This window comes from Bemisia tabaci, chromosome 8 (assembly GCF_918797505.1).
Source record: "Bemisia tabaci chromosome 8, PGI_BMITA_v3".
NCBI classification, from domain to species: domain Eukaryota; kingdom Metazoa; phylum Arthropoda; class Insecta; order Hemiptera; family Aleyrodidae; genus Bemisia; species Bemisia tabaci.
In genome coordinates, this window is record NC_092800.1 from 10,581,852 (window position 1) to 10,607,083 (window position 25,232).

The following is a 25,232-nucleotide window of genomic DNA, read 5'->3' on the forward strand; positions in this document are numbered from 1 at the left end:
AATACACTAAAAACCTCGTGCGTGGGACCCGAAGTTTAGGTCATATGGATGTCTGATGTTTTCAGATTGAGCATCTGAACACTTTAGGTCTAGCTGTCGAGGTTCGGATCACACATCTGAAACTTCAGTTCTTACATCAGAGGTACTTCAGATGTGAGAACCGAAGTTTTCCGGATGTGAAAACCGAAGTACTTCAGAGGTAAGAACTAAAGTTTCAGATGTGTGATCCGAACCTCGACCTAAAGTGTTCAGATGCTCAATCTGAAAACTTCTGAGATCCACCATGGTCGGATTCACCTACTTGCCGCCCCCTTCTCGTTCGTTTTGAAACTCGATAAAAACCATCAAATGAACGTGTCAGCGGGGGAGGGGTGCATTAGGGTGGAGCGATTTTAGGCGATTTTTCTAGGAATTCTTTTGGCGAGTAGTGAAAAAAAGTTGGGAAATGGGCTAAATGGGCCTGTTGCATGCAATAGATACAGCCGCGTGAATAGACTTTTTAGAGGTTAAATGACACGAAAATTACGATGGTCACATTAAAAAAGTCTGAAATACACTCCTTACTGCGCAATTTGCGTTGTCAGGAACGCGCTTTTTCAAATTTCCCGCGTCTGGGGGCAGTTTTCTAATCACCGGAAACGAGCAAACGGCGGGCTCGGTGATTTCCGGAAGATGCCGAGTCGTTGTTGTTGTTGTTATTTTTTCCTTCAGTTTGTTTACAAACCCAACGTGATCTCTTATAGTGGTCCATATACGCTTTATGCGCTAACCAAATCGATCAACTTTTAAATATCCAACGCAATCCTTCTACATTTCATTTCACGATATCACGAGCTCCGATTTTTAGGTTATGTTGTCAGTTTTAGTTGACCGGAAATAGCCGCGAGTTGCCGTTAATTGTTTCCGTTAGAAAACTGCCCCCAGACGCGGGAAATTTGAAAAAGCGCGTTCCTCACAACGCAAAATGCGCAGTAAGGAGTGTATTTCAGACTTTTTTAATGTGACCATCGTAATTTTCGTGTCATTTAACCCCTGCAAAGTCTATTCGCACGGCTGTATCTCTTGCATGCAACAGGCCCATTTGCATAAGACGCATTTACTCGTGTTGAACACATTTTTTGGGAAAGCTCTGTCAACACTACCAGCAAAAGTTCACGGAACTTTGCGCGAAAGTTAAGTTCCGTAAACCTATCTCTGTGTGGACAATGCCTCCCATTCATAAGAAATGAACGAAAAAATTATGAGAGAACAAACATAAATGTGGATCAATGATTTTAACCTTCGCCGCCGCGCCGCGCAGACCGCACTGTGTTTGGCGCAATGCGTGAAGTATTCCGACAGTCTTGAAGGCGCTATCCGTTTCACGCTGACCGCAATGACCGCACTGTGTTTGATGTAATGCGTGAAGTATTCGTGCAGTCTTGTAGGCGCTAATACGTGTTACATGCCGATCGCCGCGTCGAGGGCTTCTCCTTTTCATCTCCAGTCCTCGTTATCATTTCTCTAAGTCGCGCCGTTTCAGGCCAAATTGCGTGTTTGGTCTCTCTCTCTTAGCTCGACTTATTGAAGGTGCTGTATTTTGTATCACTAAGAGACGACAAAATTAGAAATTACTATACTCTCAGGAAATGAGAGATTTTGTCGCCTTTTCTCGTTTGTAATTTTGTTTTTATAAATCCGATTTTTTTTATACCTACACTTTAAAAAATTGCAAATTTTTGCCGCCCCTTAGATTTGCCGCCATGGGCCGCGGCCCATGTGGCCACCCCCTTAATCCGGCCCTGAGATCCATATAACCTTAACTTCGGGTCCCACGCACGAGGTTTTTTTTCTCCGTGTGTGATATCGGTCTCCTTAGTTCTTCCGATAAAGGCAATAAAAAAAAATTGCGCAACAGGCCCATTTGGCAACCGAAGCCCCGATCCTCTTCACCCTCGGAGCTCCGTCTCTGTGGAGCAACTTCGACAAACGGACACAACTTCGCTCGGCACAGCACAGCCCGCCACAGCTATCTAGTCTCTCGGAGTAGAGTGAAAGTCGTCGCCAAGCCAGGAGCTGGGTTTGCCGACCGGTGCGTGGCTTTTTCGCAAAGGCTCCAGTCACTCCGCTCCACTGGCGCTTTGCGAACTTTTAATGAGGTGCGTGGCGTATGAGCGGTCTACACTGTGCGCTGTGCGCGCGGGGTTGGATTTCCATACGTCCTTCGGTAATTAATTCAGTCTCGCTGATCACAGGCTCAGCCGACGCTACTCGGAGCCATGCGATCTATACCTCGCGGCGCTAACCGGGAGTGTTGAGACACTTTGGAGCAGACTTTGTTGCCCGACTCACAGAAAGGCGTAACTCGATTTCTTCGTGAGCCCTATTTTACATTTAAATCCTTGCTTTCTGAGGCGCATGAAAAATCGAGATACGCCCTCATGCAAGAGGAACGATGACTAGTTCTAGTTCCTTCCTGGGACCTGCTTCCACGTGAAATTGGCTTAATGAGCGCCATGGTTACAGCACCATGGTCAAAAACGCTGGTCACAGAAAGGTATTTGGATGCTTGATTCTTGTAGATTAGCTAAAAATATTAAGATCCGTTTAAACAGCAATTTTCTACGTTCAATTTTAACACGATATCGCCCTTTGAAAAGTCGAGATTTTGACGTCATCCACCGCGGTAATGACACCCTTCATTTATTCCATCTTGCTTTCATTTGTCAGGGAGACACACATGTTTAGTGGTGGGCAAATATGTTAGTGGTATAAAAATATGTTATTGGGAGTATTGGGCTTATAGTCATAAGTATCCTCTGGTCAAAATTCCAAAGTTGAGAGGAAATATTTGGAAGGTAAAAACAGTCGTTGGACGTAACCTTTGACATTGAGTCTCGTGGGAAAATGCAACTTAAAACCTATCTTCCTCATCTGGATCTTATAACTTGGTTCGCTTCTGATAAACTTGGTCAATTGCGTGTCTTCATAAAAAAATATAGGGCGTGACTCAGAAGCAAGTTTGAAGCGAACTAAAAATACTCGACAATTTCTGGAAATTCTGGTTCACAAAAACTTCGATTTTTCACAATCTCGGACCGTTTCGACCCCTGGATGTGTTACATAAGACTGCAAAAAACTTGATCGTATCAGTGGCGAGGCGTGACTGATAGATTATCATCGATATTTTCCCATCTGAAGCTATAGTAAAGAATCGATTACTAAGGTGTTCGTTGCAAACACCGCTTATCGATCCTTTTTCGTGGGTTTAAACAGTAGATCAATCGATAAATCGCAAACATGCCACGCTCCTGTTCGGTACTGCCTCCACTGTTAGAATATTTGAGTAAAATCCAGAGTGTACTTCAGTCCGAAGTTTGATTATTTTGCCCCCCCCCCTAAAAAAAATTGAGTGATTTGAATATGGAGTGACCTTCGCTCTTACAGAGCGAAAGAAACTTTTTCAGCGGAGTCAAAGTCGCTTTAGTTGAGCGAATTTCATTTCTTAGTTTTATCACTCGGATTTTTGGGGGCAAAATAGGTTATGCAGTGCTACCGTGCTAAGGAAAAACGCCGTATGAGCATTTGAAGGTTGCCAAATTTTTTCACGGTAAATATTTATTTCTGAAAAAAGTTATAAATACTTTCCTTGGGCCTTTTCAGACACTTAAGTTTAAACAACGAACGAAATTCTACGAAAAATTGAGAGAAGAATAATTACAAATTTTTCTGAAAAATCTTCATTTGTCAAGAGAAATTTGGCAACGTTTGAAGGCCCATACGGCGTTTTTCCCATAGTGGATTTCTATCGGTCCACTTTTATTTTCCGGACGATCTGGCAACTGGACGGATGATAAGCGCAAGTAACGAGTGCAGCGGACGCGATGACGCGGGGCGGGGGGGGGGGGGGGGGCAGGGGAGGGGGAAATCAATGGATGAGAGGAAGTTAAAAATGGGCAATGATAAGTGAGAACTCGCGAAAATGAACAACAACGAGCGAGTCGATACGATATTCAATTTATGGAAAAATGCAAATATTCCCATTGTTGCACGCACCGTGACTAAGCTTTCCCTCTGCCGACTTGGAATTGCCTGGCTTTACGTAAACTCGTCCGATGAAATCGCACAAGAAGCCTTGATCGGCGGACTAAGTAAAATAGAATTTGATGCGCTATAATCTTCGTAAAGAATGAGGAGCAAACAGATAATACTACGAACTAGAGTCCCTTTATACCCAGAGTTACGACAACTCACTTTTGGTTGGGCCAGGATTGGGCTGAAAGTGGCCTAAAAAAAAATCCAATTCTGATTGGTTCTCGCTCATGGAGGCCGAAACTAGTGCACCAAGATGGCGGTACCTCGAATGTGAACAAGAATAATGAAAATATTACCTAATTGTGGTTTATCAAGAGTAAATTGTTATTTCCATCGGTCTAAAATGAAAATAGATTAAGAAATTATTCACAAACCAATCTAATTTTCGTTTTAATTGATCAATTTGTTGATGTTGTTGTTTTTGTGTGACAGACATCGCAGGATTCCTGATCCTTATCCCTCAACATCGTTCGTTTGAGTGCACTAGTTTCGGCCTCCATGGCCAGCCAAGGTCGGCTGCCAGTCAGCTGATAATCGAGTTGTCGTTACTCTGGGTATAAAGGGACTCTACTACGAACGAGAAACTTTGGTGAGACTATGTCTCATAAAAATATCGTGCAACAACGAGTGGACGGGAATACTGCCGTGCTAAGGAAAAACGTCGTATGAGCCTTCAGATGTTGCCAGATTTCTTTCAATGAAAACCTAATTTACTGGGAACATTGTCAGTGTTATTCTTCAATTTTTTCAAACAATTTTGTCCGCAATTTTGTCTAAAAGGTCTGAAAATTTAAAGGAAAAATACGCATAATCTTTCTAAAAAAAACATGTTTTATCCGGGGCGATTTGGCAACTCTCGAATGTTCATACGGCGTTCTTCCTTGGCACGGCAGTATGAGCCTTCAGACGTTGCAATATTTATTTCGATGAAGAACGAATGTACTAGGAGCATTCTGAATGTTTCTTTAAAATTTTCAGATAAGTTTTCCCGCAATTTAGTCTAAAATATCTGAGAAGTACAAGGAACAATATACGAGGCTTTCCTCAAAAATGATGGTTTCATCGTACAAGAATCGGTAACGTCTAAGGGCTCATGCGTCGTTTTTCCTTAGCACGGAAGAAAAATAGATCAAGGATACCCTGGACCCAGATCCATCTTCTACGTTTCCTAAGAGATTCACATTATAAAGAGCATGCAACTATTTTAAAGCGGGAGTCAGTTTATGGCCTATCCAGGCAAATTGAAGGCGCACTATACTCCGTAATTCAAAACCCACGCTGAAGTGGGCATTCTTGCGTTTCGTTTTTCAACTTTTCTCCCTAGAAATTATCCACTCGTCTCAAAACTTTGAGGAAAAAAATTTACAATTTTCCCAGTACGTTCGTTTTTTGTTAAAGGAAAAATAGCAACTTCTGAAAGCTCATACGGCGTTCTTCCTTAGCACGGCAACATTTCCCTCCGTAAGTCCGTGTCACTTAGTATAAACGCTATTAAGTACCCACTTAAAGATGCAGTTTATTTTCCCATTAAATTTTGTAACTATGCTCGCTCGAAAAGAAAACTAGTGGCCTATCGGTTAGGAAATAGGAAAACCAGGTTGTAATTTCCTTTAATTAATGTTCGCATCTAGCGTATAAAAAAAACTTAACGCCATGGTCGGGGTTCTGATAACACTCACTTAGCGCATCGTTGCCAGACCGCTGTGAAATATCCGCTGTCCGCGCACAAAATTCTATCTAAAACCGTGCCATTTTTCGCATGACAGTCTGGCAATCCGTTGAAAACAATTAGCGGACGCAAGTTGCAGCTAATACTGTACGGAGTCGAGGCTTACTTTTTAGCCTTATCGGGGAGCAAAAATAAATTAATACGTTCGATTACCGACGGGGTTATCAGAACAAATGTTTTTAATTTTCAGTCTGGGACATTGGTCAGTCGTAGAGGCGCTCGATCGAAGTTCACCGCGGCTAAGTCCCGGGTTTCGCTTATCTGTTTTACAAATTATCTACTTTGAATGCGTAATTACAAAGTCATTTCACACGGGGCTCTGCTGAATGAACCCGCATCAACGCTGGACAGTTTTAATCGCCCCTTGTAAGGTGCTGGTTTGTTGAGTGAATCCCTAGTTAATGCAAGAAAGAAATCGCTCGAGCGTTCACGCGAAAAACTTTGCGCACTGTCTTAATTCTGTCGTCTTAAGGAAAAACACCTTATGAGCCTTCAGCGTTGCCAGATTTTCTTCAATAAAACAATAATTAGGGGGAAAATTTTGAATGATATTTCTCCAGTTATCCAGCCAATTTTGTTGACAATCTAATCTAAGATATCAAGAAACTCCGAGGAAAAATATGGATAACATTCCATAAAAATGGAAATTTTATGAAAGGAAATTTGGCAACTCTCGAATGGTCATACGTCGTTTTTCCTTATCACGGCAGAATTAGAGCCTTGCAATTCAATCTTTGGAGATAAAGTAGTTTTAGAACGACTCACGCCAACCCTTAGGACAACGCTTGTTCAGAAAGAAGAGAAACAGAAAGAATAATCTATTCTTGTTGGAGCACCTTATTATTCCTCCGAGAATGGATTAATTCCCATGGGTTTAATTAGCGAGGAAACGATATCGCTAATTTCCTGGGTTTGCCACTGGCTGAACGCTTCGAATACTTCCGTGATGGGGGAAAACGCCGTAATAGCCTTCAAATACTACCAAAATCCTCCTGACAAATCCTAAATTTTTGGGAAAATTTGTACATCTTTTTTTCCAATTTTTCAGAAAATTTTGTTCGTAATTTGATCAAAAATGTCCGAAAATTTCAAAGAGAAATACAGATCGTATTCGATATTGGTTTGATGTATAGTGTGGTTCAGAACAATAGAACTCGACCAAAACACAACAATTTTGGGATTAACGTTGGAAAAGCTGAAAATGAGAAAATTTCTGGGAGTTTCACTCTTCATTGCCATTTTGTCCGCATAAGTATCAAAAATCCATCTCAAAAACCCGTTCACTTTTGAAGCTTATGTTTACTTGCAGAACAAACCGACATCGAATCAATCTCACCTGCTTGATGTATCGAATACGATCCATTCATAGCTTTCTTCAAAAATAAATCTGTTCTGGGAGGAAATTTGGCAACTTTCGGATACATCTACGGCGTTTTTCCTTAGCACGGCAAAATATCGCCTTGAAATTTTCCGCGAATTTTCCCTGCATACAATAAAATCGTCCATCTCTGTATAGTTTCATGGTCTCATAGATCGTCGCTAACGTAAGGGCGTATCTCAATTTAAACGTGAGCCCTGTGCTCCGTATAACTCTATGCTTTCCGGGGCTAATGCTGGAATAGATGTACGCCCTTACGTCAGAAGGGCGACGAAATATCCGACATTTTATTCGTTTATTTTGGCCGCGATCCATACCGCATCTAACCATTCCGCCCCCGTAGGCGCGCTGCTCGACACCCCCAAAGCCCACCCCACCCCTTTCTTCGCCCGAACCGATCATGCTCAAACTCCGGGGGGCGGAGCATCCCCGAGTTTCCCACCCTGAAAGCTCCCGCCTTTTCAGCCCCGGAAAATATCCGGGCACGACCACCTCCCACTCCCACACCGCCTACTTTTGTAGCGATTCAGATCGAGAAGCTGAAGTGGGAGGTGCCGACTACGTTGGTCGAGAACGCGATTATTTATTTTCGAAATGGACCAGATCGCATTGAAAACCATGCACCACGATGCGTATTTCGCTTATTCAGTCGTATCGACGATCTGGGTGTCTAGCAGTTATAAAAAACCATAATTGGGGACTTTCGGGGACTTTTAGGGCTGTTTTTCCGAGAAAGTCGGAGACAGTTTTTCTCCGAAATAGTAAGAGAAAGGGAGCTAGTTAGAGCGTTAAAGGACGTATTTTAGAAAGAAAGCTAGGAAGGTAATATTTTTGGAACATAATTTTAAATAATCAAAAAAAGAGCTACACGCTACACGACAAAATACGCTAAAATATGTCGGTTTTCCTCCTTTCCTTTCTACTTTTCATAAAATCGTCGTTTCCTAAACAAAAGAACATATTCCCCGTGGAGATTGCAAAACTAACCCGAACTAAACATATTTTTACAAGGTAAAACTGTGCGCAAATACATTAGCAAGGTTGCCGTGTTTTCAGTTTTAGAGTCCCCAAATAAAATTGCAGCCCAGGCAATGTATATGGAGAGTTTGTCTTGATGTAGAGGTGGACTCTCATGGATAGCGTGGGATATCCCCTCCATTTTGGCCTCAACTTGAGAGCTTTTTTTGAGCTCGGGAGTTGATTTCAGAGAAAACCAGTGCCAATATCGTGTTTCTCGCGAACTTTTACTTAAAAATCAACAGTCAAATCGCAAATTCTTCACACACGCAACATCTCCATCATTCTTAGGGAAAAAACTGACGCAAAAATTCAGAAATACTCACTAAAATCTAAATTTATGTATCCGTATAAATTCACCGTCGGTATTCGTGTCCGAAATGATTTAGATAAACAGCTTAGTAACATCGGTTTAAACTTTTAATCAGACAAGAGACTAAATGTAGTTCTTGACATTTAAGCTTGTTTTTCAGAAAATCGTCAAAGCGTTAGTTCTATACTTTTTAAACTCGCCGGATGCTTCGATAATAATGCTTTTTTGCATCCAATTTCCATTCTGGACGTCGTGTCTGGGGATAAATGTAATTATATTTATAATTAACCGTTATCTTTATCATTTAATGCGAGAAAAACATGATGCAACGCAGTGATTCAGACCTCATTTGATACATCGCGATCTCTAGACCTCCTCGCTGCCGTGCTAAGGAAGAACGTCGTAAGAACATTCGAGAGTTGCCAAACTTCCCTTTATAAAACGTTTATTTTTGGCGACATTCATGCATATATTTCCTTGAAATTTTCAGATATTTTAGATTACATTGCGTACAAAATTGTCTGAACATTTTGGAAAATAATAATTGCAATTTTCCCAGTGAATTCGGTGTTTATCGCAGGAAACTTGGCAGCGTCTGAAGGCTCATACGGCGTTCTTCCTTAGCATGGCAGCGCGATACGAGCATCTCCACGCGAAGCTGCGATGCACTTCCGAAAAAAAAATTGCACCCCACTCGGTGCAACTAACGTCAACCGATAAGGGCACGCATTATCTAAAAAGAACACTTTGTAATGAATGAGACGTAAGTCCAACATTTTAAAGCTTGAAACCTAAAAGGCAATTAATTAACGGTCTCAGTCCTGGAGGTTTTCTTCTTATTCTTCCATGGCTTTGCGTCCTGATCACCTGACCTCAGTCACGGATCAACCTCTTTTCCGTCATTCACAGACTGTGATGGCTGGGTGCATCCTACTTCCCCGTTGCCAAACCACTTAAAAAGAGCATGTTTCTTTGCTTTCCACGCATATACTAACGCGAAAAAGTGCGAGGATTAGAACTTCATTGGTGCCATCTGGCAGCAATGGAGATAAAAGGCAACATATAGAGCCTATAACCTCACGGTTTCAATCTCCTCTGAACTACGACCTCGAAACCCTTATCGATTCAAATCTGTTCCATGTGTAATTAGGCTCTGCGGTGATTATTGGATTCACTGTGAGTGAGACGTCTACACAATAAGTTGATGGAATTTTAATTAAAAATGAGGGGTGAAAATTAAGACTGGTGGGATGACTTTGACGCCAATGCAAATATGCGGCAAAGCACCGACTCCATGCGTTGTTTTGTTCGTTTTTGGACGATATTTTACGTCAAACAAAGAGAGATTTGGGTTCAGGGTGTCTACTAAAACAGGCAGACCAAAAATCAGTTCTTTTACGGTGCTTTTCCTGCACATTCCCAAGAAAGTCAGTACCTCCTCAACAGACAAATTCAGTACTTCTTCAATACTTTCATTCGACGAAATTCAAAAAATTTGAATTTTTCGCTCAAATTGCGACAAAAATTCCGAACCTTCTTGCAGAATTTCCGCACTTTTACAATACTTCCGGACCGCCCTTAAAAAATCAGTACTATTTCCGGAAATTCCGGACTTGTAGACAACCTGGTAATACTTTCTAGATATTCAATTAGAATTAAATTAGAAATTTTCACCTCGGGATAAAAATTTCAATAGAAACTGACCGAGCAGGGTCAACTCAATGAGTAACTGAGTTCAGTAAAAATTACACGTAATCCACGTAGTAAGTAATCCATGGGCTTAAATAACTAGAATAAAATACTTTTCAGGATATATTGTAGGTAGCGTTTATGTTTAGCGATATGTTTGGTGGTCTTAAAAGATAATACTATTACGAGTATTCTTCGTCGAGTCTTAAGTCCAAGTTTTGTATTATCGATTCCTAAAATTAAAAGCAAGCTTTGCGAATTAAATGACAGCGGTGGTCCTGATGTAACAATCCTTACGGACCGCAAATTTTTCTTACAAAAACTTTCTTGAATTTAGTTTGAATACCACGAAATATCACTGAAATTCTTGCGAGCAATTTTCAAACATTCTGAGATAATATTAAAAAGCTGCGCCCTTCAATTTGATTTGAATATATCCAATTATACTAGTGCCTTTTTAGATTCATTAATTCGTACGTAACAACAAAAACAGACTCGATGGATATCATCAAGAAAACTAGACCTTATACAATTTCATAAAATTGTAAAAATGATGAAATATATCTGCCGAATCTGGGTTAAAGGGAAGTGCCGTATCAACGTTTCATTTATACTTAACCACAAAATCGATTACTACGAGTATGGTAAGTTTTCAAGTTTTCAAAGTTTCAATTCTGTGCGATGGACACATATTGTGGGCAGGTGTTTGATGCAAATTAAAATCGGTCATTCTTTCAGTTTGAGCCCACAAGTCTCTCCAAATTTTGGAAGAATGAGAAGCTTGAACTAGTCAAGTGACCATGCATGAATAAGATATGAGACAGGATATCCGGACGATAGAGAAACTGAATACTCAATCTAAGGAGGGAGAAAATACTTCCACTTTTGAGGAAACCAGAATCTATTAACGTGGATCTAGATCATCTCTTTCATGAGGTTTGGCAACACTTATGAGAATCTACTAAAAGTTGCTTTTAAGTTGGTAAGTATTCTTAATCAGTGTACTTAGGTTGTAGGGATGGATGTGGGTATAGATTGTTAACTAAATGAACTGTTTAATAAGATACCGATTAAGGTAGGTAACAGAAATGTGGCAGTATTATGGAATCCTGATTCTTTAAAATGAGAAAACGTCCGTTCAATGTAAGTAATTAATTTTTAAAAACCCGCTTAAAGTGCTGGCTTCACCAGGTGAAAATAAAGCATTATGACGCATCGAAGGCTAAATTCGAAAAAATGCTTCCCTCTATTACTACATTACAAAATCTCTGATAATCTTGTGATTTTTTACGGAGAGACTAATATTTTGAAATTTTCTGTGACTCTCTTTGAACGAATGAGAAAAATTCGCGTAAAATTCAAGATGGGTAATTTCCTTGACAGCACTTTGTGAAAAAAAATATGAGTGGGGATTTGCAACATCGCAATCAAGGGTGTGCATTTTTCAACTGGAGCCATCGATATTCTTTTCGAAAATTTTTGACTTCCTTGTTTTAAAAATTAGAGATAGGCGTAAAAAATGTGACGAATTAGAAGCTATGATTTATTACAATATTTTGATACTTATTTCATAAATGCTTTCGGCGGAATACATTAAATAAATTAATGGAATCTGTGAGTTGCTTCGCTTATTTCATCCGATGAATCGACTTTGCTTCGAAAATGTTGTCACTGTCGCGCCCTCAATGTAAGCAGCGACTTATCTGAAAGCTAATAATTTTTGGAGGTATTCCTGTGATAAAATGTTATCGGCCATTCATCAAAAACCCTGCTCGTTTAGATAGAGGTCAGATGAGCAAAGTTGTATAAAAGTTTCAAACTGACGAGGTCTTTCTAGCCCAACGTTGAAGAATTTTTTCCCCTTGTATATGACTGAGCCTCTACAATTCTAAGCGGTTTCCGTTAGATTTAACGCTGCAATATTATAATTTTAATGGATCTGATGAAATGAAGATGAGTCGGCCGCGGGGCAAATTTTCTCCAATTGTCTCGAAAGCGGAACTAGACATCAATTGACGGAAAATTACCGATAGGCATAGCTGCCGACCCAACTGGAGAGGATTTTAAACGCTTATAACTCCGTTGATACACAACTTTGAAGTACTAAAAGTGATTCCATTGGTTTTATCGTTAAATTTTCTTTAAAAAGAACCCCTTAAAGTTTAGAATGTAACGAAATGAACATCAAAATTTGTAGTTTTACACTGAAAAAAAAATTCTCGGCGTTTTTACCAAGGTCCGTTGGTACCTTTACCATCTCACTGTTTTTCCAATTATTGGTAATTTTACCAAGACAGACTGGTAAGCTTATCTAAAAACCGGTATTTTTACTGTTTTTTCAGGTAAGAATACCACTTTTGTTGGTAATCAATTCCCGGTAACTTTGCCATTTTATCTCGGTAATTCTATAATTCTACCACAGTTGATAAAAAATATTGGCGTTTTTACCAAGGTCCAGTAAAATTACCAATTCCATAAATGGTAATTTTACCAAGAAAAAACTGGGATTAAATAGAACCCTGAATTCTTGGTAATTTTAACCTTTTCTTAGTAAATACACTGCGATTTTTTTTCAGTGTAGTCAAAAATTGCGTGTCCGACCTCTCTAATTAACTCGATCTACCGCGCGGCAGTACAACTCTCTGTGATGACATACAGTGCAAGTATATTCCTACAGCATTTTCGCGACGAAGATGGCGTCAAAGGCGCTTGCAATAGCGCCAGACGGATGCTGCGCTCGCGGAGACTATAAACAAAAGCCGGCTGAATCGAGAATAAAACCTGAATGAGTTCCCCTCGATCGTAAATTAACTTATCTCCAGGCCTGAAGGCAGATACCGCGTTTAAATGCCTTATCAGAGACACAGCAGCATGGAAACGGTGATAAGGCCCCAGTCTTGACAAATCATTTACGAACCAACAAGACTCACATCACAGGCCGAGCACATGCCTCTCGTGAAATTGCTCAGATTTTATGGAATAATTCACTGCGATGCATTCGGGTTTATTGCATTTTCCAGGGGAATGCATTGGCTTGCGTAATAAGAAAGAAAAATGTGAGCGTGCATGACAATCCTAGCATAAGTGGCTGTGGGGAGGGGGATTGAAATGTAGAAAAATAATATTGAAAAAATAAACTAAAAAAAACTGTGGGCGTTCAGAGGAAACTTTTTTTTTTGGTATTTGTTAATTTAGGATGAGTTTACGAGAGGTATTCGAGGGAAAATGTTTGTACTGCTACTTGAAGAGTCTAGTGCAGTTTGTAAGCGCTAAATTTTTTTTAAAAAAAGAGGAAAGAAAAAAAGATGTTTGAAAACTTGTTTACAGATTACCTATGCCTACACAAAATTTTCAAAGACTTGTAGACATAAATTTTTGTTAAAAGAATACCGAAAAAGGGTTTGCCTTTCTGAAAATTTACAGTTTTATAAGGTTTTGGACAAGTGATTTTCCCCATACAGTTATTACCACAATGGGAGATCGTCAAAAACCGACAGTGCAAAATTTAAGGAAAAAGAAATAAAAAGATGTTGCTATCAATACGTTAGTACGTATGGCCAAAAGCTCTGGAAAAAAGAAATAGCACAAAGCCACTGTAAAAAGGGCTCAGGACTTGAAAAAACTTATAAGGTGCACGATGCAAATTCGGCGATTTACCGTCGTGATGAAATCTTCATTATGCCGAGTGAAATTCGTATCAGGCGAGATCCAGATGTGATGGAAAGAAAATACCGCGCGCCAAAACCTTATCTTAAAACTTCTTTCCAGGCCCAAGAAGCACTTATCGACGAAAAAATCGTGATATTTTGTCAGGGAATAGCGATTTTCAGTGCGATTTTTCGGCGATGAAATTGCTAAGATCATCAAAATCTCCCAGTAAAATTGCGTTCAATAAGATAAAAAATTTCATGTCAATTTGTCACGATGTTCGATAATAATGCGATATATCGCAGTCGATAAATTCGCGAATTTATTGCAACTTTATGCCATGAAATTGCAATTTTTTGGCATTAATATTGCAATAAATCGACGTTGATAAACTTGTGATACATTCTTCGATGAAATCCTAACTTGTCGAAATTTGTCGCAAATTTTGAGCAATAATATTGCAATAAATCAACGTTGATAAAATTGTGATACAATCTCCGATGAAATTCCAACAAATCGCAATGACTGCTCACAGAATGATATCGTCACTGCTATTTGGGGTCTGTCGAAAAAACCGCCACGACTACCTACCAGACATAAAACTCTACTCTTTAATTTTTCGACCGTTCTTGCACTTTACAAACGTGCGAGTGGTGGCTCTAGGAGAGCTGCGAGCTTTGTAAGCAAACAGTTGCCAACCAAATCGAGCGAGACAGCTTCCGAACGAAGCAACAGTTGACTTTCCCACTCGTTTCCCTCTCCAGCACAGACCGCGCGCGTTAGCACAGCGGGAGCTAACCTAAATTATTTCACGAGCACCTGCATGTTGCTAGTCACGCGTAGAGGCGTTCAAGCTGAACCTATTTATAAACGTTTAACTTGCAGACGATTCATCAACTCTTCACTGGCGATTCTTCGTACGTCCATCTGAAAGTTTTCGGCAGAACCAGAGAAGAGTGCGAAATTCGAACAGGAACTTCTACACTCAGTGCTTATCGATGAAACGAAATAAAAATTATGAAAATATACACTCGTAAGCCAATTGGAGCGCGAAATAAAAAAAATTGCAAATTTTTAGGGCTTGAATTAATTCATTACTAACTTAATTTTGTGATGATATTCAAACGTATTAGGTCAAGATTTCGATTTAACCTATCTTAGCCGTCAGAACAGAACCGTAACAGGAATATCCGAATTCACACTCTCGTCTAGTGATTTTCTGGCAGCAAGTACCTGGGTACTGCGTTAATAGAAAATATTTCGGCTCAATTAAAAGGATTTTACCTCCCTTTACGATAAGCTCGACGCTTAGTACTGAAATACTCTTCAGCCCAGTCATCATCTAATTTTGACACTTAGCACAATGAGACATCAAACGGATGAAAGAACGAACTAAAACGTTAGGAACACTGCGGGAACTGAATCACAGTCCCGGACTAGAAAAGTAGGTACGAGTCATTCAAAAACTGAGTAAGTCAGTGTCACGCAGGGTCGATTAAATTTTGCATCAACTTTGCATTAATCACGAATCCATCTCGACTCAAAAATGATCCGGACTAAGATACTTCAGATGAAGATAAAGCAATGAATCACATTTCGGCCCAAAATAACAGTGATTTTCATCCAATTGGACTGAGTTAAGCAGAAGGGAACCAACCCACATTTTGGAAAAAATTGAGCTAGGAGTGGTTTTGAACTCAACCACTGCTCTACTATCTATCACTAAAAATTCAAAGTTTTTGTTGGAGCAAATTTTGTAGAAATTGAACTTGACGTTTATCTTTTACATTGAGTGATATGTAGGAGCCAAACTTTAAACCTCTTTTTCTCGGTTCGCTCCCGATGTGGCTTGGTTCCTTCCTGTTTAACTCCGTCCAATTGATGTCCTGGTGGAAATGAAGCAGAAACTCACTGTATGGGCTGGAAGTGGGAAGCGAGGCTTCCGATTTGACGGACGCTGCTTTCTGGTGCGACGGCGGCGGGAGGGACCCGACGGGTGACGTCGGCGGGGTATCCCTGGGGGGCTCCACGGGGCCGGGCCCCGGCGGACCCTGCGGCAGGGTCGTGACCTCCGGGGGCTTGTAGATGATCGGCATCTGCGGGATCGGCTCCGGGTGCTTGGGCATCTTCGGGTCCGGGTGCGCCTGCATGGCCAGATCCTGCAAGAAGTAGCGGCGCTTCTTGATCGTCTTGGCCATGTGCACCTGGCGCTCCTTCGTGGCCAGACACAACCGACACGGGCACAGAGTGTACGGGCAGTAGCGCTTGTGTCCACGCACGAGTTTCTTCAGGCCGTGGTTCCGGCACCGCACGCAGCACCTCGGGGCGCGGGAATTGACCCTCGACTTGTTCTGAAAGCCCGACGTGACGTCGGAGGCCATGGCGAAGGGAGCCACTGCACTGGACACGGTCACTGTCACTGAGTTAATTCACACCGAAACGAGAGTTGATTCACACTGAGACGAGAGTCGGAACGCACTGCCGCGGAGTCGGGAGGTCGGGCACGAGCGTCCAAGAGCGGGCGGACTGCGAACGCACGAGGCACAGGCGACACTGAGCTGCCGGCGCGACGCTGCAATTGCAACTGCACCAGCGCCCCACGCGGTCCGGACACGTAACACTCGCCCTTGAATTGCACTCGCGCCGCTCGCCGAGTCGCGATTCTTCCCGGCTGTCTCTCTCGCCCGACCCGTCCCATAAACGGGCCCCCCGCCGCTCCCGCTCCCCCCCCCCTTACTCTATGACTGCCGAGACAGGGTGCCCTGTAAATCAACGTACCGCCACTCGCTTGAATTCCACGATCGGGACTTCATTCTTGGGCCCTTTTTTTTCGCGTAGGGGCCGTGCCTCCGGTAGCGATTTTTCGTGAAAAATAAAATCTCGAAATTTCGTGTGAAATATTTCATAAAATTTCCGGAAAATATGAGAAATATTGCAGAACCTTTTTCGAAATTAAGGTGATTTGATAGACGCCATATTTTGTATCAGAACGGCATGCGATATATCGCATCAATTGGTTCCATTTTTTCAGCTACTCGTCATTTTTCTCCAATTTTGAGAACGCAATTCTGTTGTTAGGAGACTAAAGCACTCACTTACCAATTTTAACAACGAAATTCAACGTAATAAAGGCGTAGTCTTTTTTAGGGAGAAAACTACGCCTTTATTACGTTGAATTTCTTTGTTAAAATTGGTAAGTGAGTGCTTTAGTCTCCTGACAACAGAATTGGGATCTCAAAATTGGAGAAAAATGACAAGTAGCTGAACAAATGGAACCAACTGATGCGATATATCGCATGCCGTTCTGACACAAAATATGTCGTCCATCGAATCACCTTAAATGCAACATTTGAATGAGAGGTGACCGGTTTTAGCTTGTTGGTGTTTCTCAGTGCGTGTTGCATACCCAACCCCTAAAAATGATTCACATGTTTCACAACTTGTGAAATTTCATGGAATTTTTCGCGAAAATGTTCGATATTTCATATTTTTTATTTCACCCGTGCAACCCTGGCCTGTTCGTAGAACCTGGGAGGTGGAGAGTAAAGCGCCGAATTTGCAAGGTGACAACACTGCCGTGCTAAGGAAGAACGCCGTATGAGCCTTCAGACGTTGCCAAGTTTCCTTCGATAAATACTGAATTTATTTATTTTGAATTATACGGCGTTCTTCCTTAGCACGGTAGATTATTCATCCCACCAACGGTCGTGGATAAAATTAATTTCCTGGGAAGAGTTTCGCTAGAAACGCGGGAACGCCACTAGTTTTACCCGCAATCAAGCATATTTATAATGAAAAGTAATATGAAATACAATGAAACATATATATCAACGGTGATAATCCCAAACCACGTATCTTGGTTTGCGAAGTTGCAGAATTCCTTTCATGTTTTATTTCTTAAATGAAAATATGGAAATTATTTAAAAAAAAAAAAAAACTGCCGTTACTTTTCCCTCTCTAAATGAAGAAAAATCTGTCAAAACTTCATGGATGAATTTTGATTTTTTCCCCCCACAAAAAATTAAACAGGAGCGGAGATTTTAAAATACCGCAAACAAGATACGTGGTTTTGTGGTTTCATCACTGATATATACGAGTGTTCTGCCGTGCCAAGGAAGAATGCCATATGAACATTCGGGAGTTGCCAAATTTCCCTTGATAAAACATGTATTTTGTGTACGAAAGTTGGCAGTTTCGGAAACGCCTTCAATTGCGGCGTGATACCTTACGCATTCCGAAGAGTTTGAATAGTTGTATCTTTGCGCCTTACTGTAATGCGATGGAAGATTAATATTGAAGTAGTCTCAACGCTGGTCTAGTCGGTTTACATTTTCCGTTATTGCAGCTTTGAATGCATTGTTTAAGTGCTCGTAAGATCAGTCATTCCATTTATCCAATGCTTGAATTTTATGCGACATGTCACACGAGTATCCCGATATGGAAAAATGGCAGTTTCGGAAACGCCTTCAATTGCGGCGTGATACCTTACGCTTTCCGAAGAGTTTGAATAGTTGTATCTCTGCGCCTTACTGTGATGCGATGGAAGATTAATATTGAAGTAGCCTCAACGCTGGTCTAGTCGGTTTACCTTTTCCGTAATTGCAGTTTTGAAAGCATAGTTTGAGTGCTCGTAAGATCAGTGATTCCATTTATCTCATGCTCGAATTTTATGCGACACGTCACACGAGTGTCCCGATATGGAAAGTTGGCAGTTTTGGAAACGCTTTCAATGGACCACTAGACAAGGTACTAATTTAAGTATTCTGATACATGTTTCTTAATCGGAATTTAACGTAAAACACGATTCTTGCATTGAAAATTACTGAAATCAACTCCTAACTAAGATATTACTGTGTTTATTTCACATTGGTCACGAGTAATTTGAACTGCCCGCTCACAAGAAACTCAAAGCTCTATGTGAGTCAAATCGCGCACTACAACGGTTTCAGCAAGCTTCTCAGTCGAGCAATGTTCATATCCCACCATGTGTTTTTCAAACTATACGCAATTTGCTATAGCTGAGCCAAAGCGTCAAAATTCAGGTTGCCAGATTTTAATATCGCAGAGACTGTCATGATAACGTTCAGCGCGCAATGTGAATCACGTAGAGCATTGAGTTTTCATGAGCGGGTGGTTTGAATTCACGCATCAAGAACAGAGTCGGACTGGCGTAAAAAAAGTTAGGCAGCTACTAGGATTTTGGGGCCCCTGACGTAAAAGTGGGCCCTATGGGGGGTCTGGGGGGTCGCCCCCCAGGGATGGAGGGGGGGTCCGGGGGTCCTCCCCCGTAAAATTTTGAAAATTTAACCCCTGAAAATAGAAGTTTTAGGCTCTTTTCGCATTGAAATTTGATAAATAGCGCCTCCGAAAATGTCACCTATTTTTTAGATATTTTTTGAAAAATTCGGCGATTCCTCTTGTTGATAAAGAAGCACATAACCTCCTCAAACTTTTACGCACGGGCTTCTGCTGGTATCTTTTCAGAGGCCCCGCCCCTGAAGTTACCTTTTCCCGGCTGCAGGGCCAGTATGGGCGCCTCAAAAAAGAAGTCAATTTAAAGTGAGTAACCTTCAAAGACCGGAAAAAAGAGCTTTCGAGACCCGGAAGGGCCCCTGAAAGTGAAACTCTTTTTTTCGAGCCCAGGGTCAGGGGCCCTGCTGACATCTTTTCAAGGGCCCCAGAAGTGACCTTCTTCGGGCTATAGGGGTCTCAGAGAAAGAGTCATGCTGTTTAAAGTAAAAAACCCTTAGAGGCCGAGAAAATATAGCTTCGAGGGCCGCTCCAGGGCCCTTGAAGCTCATATTTTTCGATCGCTGAGGGGCCCTTGCTGGCATCTTTTCAGGGGCCCTGAGGTTACCTTTTTCCGGCCGTAGGGGCCTCAGAGAAGGTGTTATGAGTTAAACCCTCAAGGACTGGAAAAAACGAGGGTTTTTCAAGGATTTCATTTCATTTATTGAAGAATAAATTCAAGGATTTTTCACTTTTTCATGGATTCATTTCATTTATTGAAGAATAAATTCAGGAATTGTCGGCTCAGGGGCCCCGACGGGGCCCTGAGCCGACAATTCTTAGGCAGCGATCGCTGCCTAGCTGCCTTAGCCAGTCCGGCCCTGATCAAGAATCATTAAATATCTTCGTAAGGAGTTGATTGCGGTAATTTTCGTTGTGCGCATCGTGTTTTACGTGAAATTTTGGTTGAGGAACATGTATCAGAATGCTGAAATTTGTACCTTGTCTAGTGGTTCATTGGGGCGTGATACCTTACGCATTCCGAAGAGTTTGAATAGTTGTATCTTCGCGCATAAAAAAATGTAAAAGAAAATTTGCAGCTGCTCCAGAGTTAATAAATAATTGCGTAGAGCTCATTTTAAAAAATAGAAGCAAGAAATTCCTGTCGTGTCTGAAACACGGTCGCTATTTTGTGGACTTAAATTGGGCTGTAAAAGCACCATGGAAATCTAAAATAAACAGACCAATCAGTAAATGGTAGAGTACTGTCAGTAAATGGTAGAGTACTGTCAGTTAACTGAAGTGTACTATGCTGAAATAATTCAGTCTCCAGCTTTAGATGGACGAGAAACATGCTAATGCCTGAGCCCAGGAACGTCGTCCAATGACTGAGATTCACCGTTCACGGCGAATTGGATTCGCTTAAAACTCCTTCATTTCGTCGCATAGGCAATTTGATCTCCGGAGAGTTAAAATAGTTGCTCAAAGCCAGAGCATGTCTTCGATGAAGGCGCAACGGCGCGGTGCAGTGCCTCATGTAGAATTTTATGTTGGAAGTCCCGACGGGCTCATTCAAAGTCCCTTCATTTCATCGCATAGTCACTTTAATCTCCGGAGAGTTGAAATAGTTGCTAGGAGTTGAAGTACGCTTTAGATGAAGGCGCAGCGTCCTCTATCAAGTCAGGTTGCAGATTGCTGGTTTCGCTGAATGTTCATTCATTCCATTTGATTCTCTTCATTGTGACGTTGCGGATTTCTTGTTACATTTTTTTTGTGTGGGTTGACTGATAACCGTCACTGCAAAAAAAAAACTCCCTGCAATTTGTCCGTACTTTTCTATAGTTACTAAAAAATGTTGCAAAGAAGTAAGAAGAAAAAAGAAAAAAACTTCTTGCAGTGTTTTCTTGTAATTTATTTTGGTTCGTCTTTGCCTTAAAAATTAATTTTGCCAGGGCGAATTTCTATTTTTTCCGTTTTCTCTCTCAAGAAAAAAAGCCAACTCTCATTTTTTAAAGATGTTAACACGGAACAGTCGAAGCACACCTTCGTTGTAGGCGCGACGGCACAGCGAAATGCCCTCAGTAAAAATTCTAAGTTTTGGGCGTGCCGAACTCGTTCAAAACTCCTTCATTTCATCGCATAGGCAATTTGACCGCCGGAGAGTTAAAATAGTTGCTCGAATCTAAGCACACTTCTGATGAAGGCGCAGCGTCCTCAATCAAGGCAGGTTGCCGGCTTTAATGAATGTTAGTTATTCCATCGCATTATTTTCATTGCGACGTTAAAGATTTCTTTTCACATTTTACTTCTGTAATTGTTGACTATTCAACACAATTGAAAAAAAAAACTCTCCGTAATTGACCTGTGTATTTCTATGATTATTTTCTTAAAATCTTGCAGAAAAAAAAAAAAAAAAAAAAAAAAAAAAAAAAAAAAAAAAAAAAATCTAATTAATGCACGTGTTCCCGTATTTTCGCCGTCTGTAACTTGATCATTGCGATGACTAAATTCTGAGAATACGTTGCTCAATCACACACAACGTTTCAAATAATATTTTTATATTTCATTTTATTAAAGGAAAATTACCGTGTATTAAGTTGTAAAAGTTTTATGAAGTAATCGTTCAAGAAACATTGAAGAGTTGTTTTTTATAGGTCGCATACGCTATTAATGAAAATTATGAAAACGGCATTGACCGAGAGAAAAGTAATTAAATTTTACATCGTGAAATTTCATTTTGCATCTCGAGGCAGTTCTTAATTCCTCTCTCCTCTTCTTCCCATAAGTATCTGACGTCACTTATGGACCGTCCCTGAAATAAAAGAACTTTAGAGTTCCATGTCATATTCTCGGTTATTTGCGCGATCTCTGAAATTCATATTGAGCTGTATCAGCAAATAGTAATTTCAGTCACGATGAAAAAACATTTTGAAATTACATTTTGCATCTAGGGTAACAAATCAATGTTTCAAAACTATTCAAAGGAGTTTTAAATAAAGAAAATAATTATGTACTACTGTTATGTAAACTTTTTGGAGGAATTTTTCGAGTAAATCCGAGGGAGGTTCAGACCTAATCTGCCGTGCTAAGGAAAAACGCCGTATGAACATTTAAGCATTGCCAAATTTCCTTTGATCAAACACGACTTTTCTGGAAAACTTATGAATATTTATGCTATAGTTTTTCAGATAATTTTATTCGCAATTGCACCTTAAATTCCTGAAAATTTCAAGGAAAAAGTTCATAACTTTTCCCGCAAAGAAACATTTAATCCAAGGAAATTTGGCAACTCTCGAATGTTCATACGGCGTTTTTCCTTAGCAAGGCAGTACTCCTCTCCTCCTCGATGTGCTCCTAACCCTTCCTCAATATTTCTCACCCCTCTTGATACTCCCTTTTCGTGAGCCTTAAGGTTTTAGAGAGTTAAAACGAGTTTTCTCAGCAATCATTGAATCATTAGGCTCTTCTCAAAACGCGACTCAAACTGTCAAATGGACCACTGGGCAAAGTTCGAATTTGGGCATCCTGATACATATTTCTTGACCAGAATTTCACTTAAAACGCACGATGCTTGCATTGAAAATTACTGAAATTACGTCTTGACTAAGATACTAACGTCCTCATTTCACATTGGTTACGGAAAATTCGACAAACCCGGTCAAGAGAAACGCAATACGTACTCTCCGTGAGTCAAATCACGCCTTACAACAAGTTAACGCGGCAAAGTCGAAAAGCACACCTTCGATGACGGAGCGACGGCACAGCGAAATGCCCTCACTAAGAATTCTAAGTTTTGGACTGTGTCGAACTCGTTCAAAACTCCTTCATTTCATCGCATAGGCAATTTAATCTCCGGAGAGTTAATATAGTTGCTCGAAGCCAGAGCATATCTTCGATGAAGGCGCAACGGTGCGGTGCAATGCCTCATGTAGAATTTTATGTTGGAAGTCGCGATGGGCTCATTCAAAGTCCCTTCATTTCATCGCATAGGCAAATTAATCTCCGGAGAGTTAAAATAGTGCTAGGAGTTGAAGTACGCTTCCGATGAAGGCGCAGCGTCTTCGGCCAAGTCAGGTTGCAGATTGCTGGTTTCGCTGAATGTTCATTCATTCCTTTTGATTGTCTTTATTGTGACGTTGCGGATTTCTTGTCACATGTTATTTTTCTGTGGGTTGACTGATTACCGGTACTGCAAAAAAAAAAAAAAAAAAAAAAAAAAAAAAAAAAAAACTCCTTGGAATTTTTCCGTACTTTTCTATAGTTACTAAAAAATACGTCTCTACGTAAATACGCAATTATGTCTTAACTAAGATACTAACGTTCTCATTTCACATTGGTTACGGGAAATTCGACTAGCCCGGTCACGAGAAACGCAATCCGTACTACAACGGATTTGGCGGGCTTCTAAAGCGAGCATTGTTCCTTTCCCACCCTGTATTTGTTCAAAGTGTGAACAATTTGCTATAGCTGAGCCAATGCGTCGAGATTGAGGTTTTCATATTTTAGTATCACTAACGTTAAGTGTGCGATTTAACTCACCTCAAGTAGCACAAATTGCAATAAGTAGCAATTACATTGTACTATTATTGCAATTCCACTGAGTGTTGTGTATGTTGCCTAGCTCCTATTTGAAGGGGCTCCGTTCATTGAAACTCATTGCAATATAATTGAAATAAGTTGCAATTTTTCGATGCGATGCATATTGCCCATCTTTCTGACACATGGAACTCATTTTGTCGATTGTTTAAAATCTGCATAAATCGACTAAGTGATGTAAAAATATTGCAATTTAATGGTAAAAAAATTACAATAGTATTGACATCAAATTGCAATTTAATTCCAATATTTTCGTTGCATTGTGCTAATTGGGACGTGGACCATTGTGTTTTCATGAGCGGCAGATTTGAATTGGAGCGTCCAGAAAAATGAAATATCTTGGTTGGGAGTTAATCTCAGTAATTTTAGTTACGCGAATCGTGTTTTACGCGAAATTTTGATTAAGAAGCATGTATCAGAATGCTTATCCTTGTGCCTTGTCTAGTGGTTCATTGTTTATATTCTCACGAACTATCTTCACATTTTTCTTCCTTTTTTCTATGATTGAGCTCATGGGTGGATGATTTTTTTTTTTTTTTTTTAAATTTTAAGGGGAAGCAGTTCCTGAATTAAATGACCACTTAGGCTTTACAAACAAAAACGCCTACACTGCGGGCGCGAGCGCCGAACAATTTTGCGAGGCACACTGTAGCCAAGTCCATCTCACAACCTTCATCTTACCTATCTCTGTGTAGTTAGCTCGCTTTTTTAACGGTCTGAACTTCCACTTGTGGCCATCGCTGCCGTGTTTACCTATATTACCACCAACTTGATAAATATGCTAGAAAGCAGTCGCACCACATTTGCAATGTACTGAACATGTAATTCATAAGCAGACGGTTAATGCTATAGCCCATAGGTTACATTCTTACACATTGATATTTCCCCCTCTTATGTAGTCAGTGAATAGATGAGGTTCTTGAGCAAAAAGAACACCATTTCTTAAACTTTTAAGTATCTGATAAGTGAATGAACTCTTAAAGAGAAATTTAAATTAAATTCACTTCCTCCCAGCAACTGAAAGAATAAAAACTATTCACGAGTAGTACAGTCGAACCTCGATAACTCGAAGCTGAAGGGAAGCGATGAAAAATTCGAGTTATTGAGGTTTCGAGATTATCGAGGTTTCGAGTTAACGAGGTTTGGAGATGAAAAATTCGAGTTATCGAGGTTGGAGGTTCGAGGTTGGTGCTAGGTCAATTTAGAAAAAAAAAACCGTTATTTGTTTTACGTTATCATAATAAGGGAATATTGGGGAATGAAAGTAGGAACTAATATTTAACCCCACGTCCGATCGGGGTAGGACAATGGTTTATTATTGGAAAAAATATGTACACAAAGATCAAGAATTAAATTTTAAAAAACTGAGTTATTCTGCTCTGCTGCAAGTGTTGCAAATGTCTTCGAGTTAACGGAACAAATTTTTCGAGTTATCGAGGATTTTGGCTTTCTGCGGAAGGGAACGGACATTTTCTTCGAGTTATTGAGGTTTTCGAGTTATCGAGGTTCGACTGTATTATAAGACGTTAAAAATCTCAGAGATCCTTTACCAGCAATTG

At 40.5% G+C, this 25,232-nt stretch overlaps 1 protein-coding gene across 1 annotated transcript in view; it reads right to left on the reverse strand.

Annotated features, from left to right (window-relative positions):
• LOC109034288 (uncharacterized) overlaps positions 1–16,509 on the reverse strand; it is a gene marked incomplete in the record, with an annotated part of 167,848 nt that extends 151,339 nt beyond the window's left edge. The window contains 1 exon segment of the mRNA XM_072303725.1: positions 15,761–16,509. Within this exon segment, the coding sequence (XP_072159826.1) occupies positions 15,761–16,229 (469 nt within the window).
• Between the last annotated feature and the right edge of the window lie 8,723 nt (positions 16,510–25,232).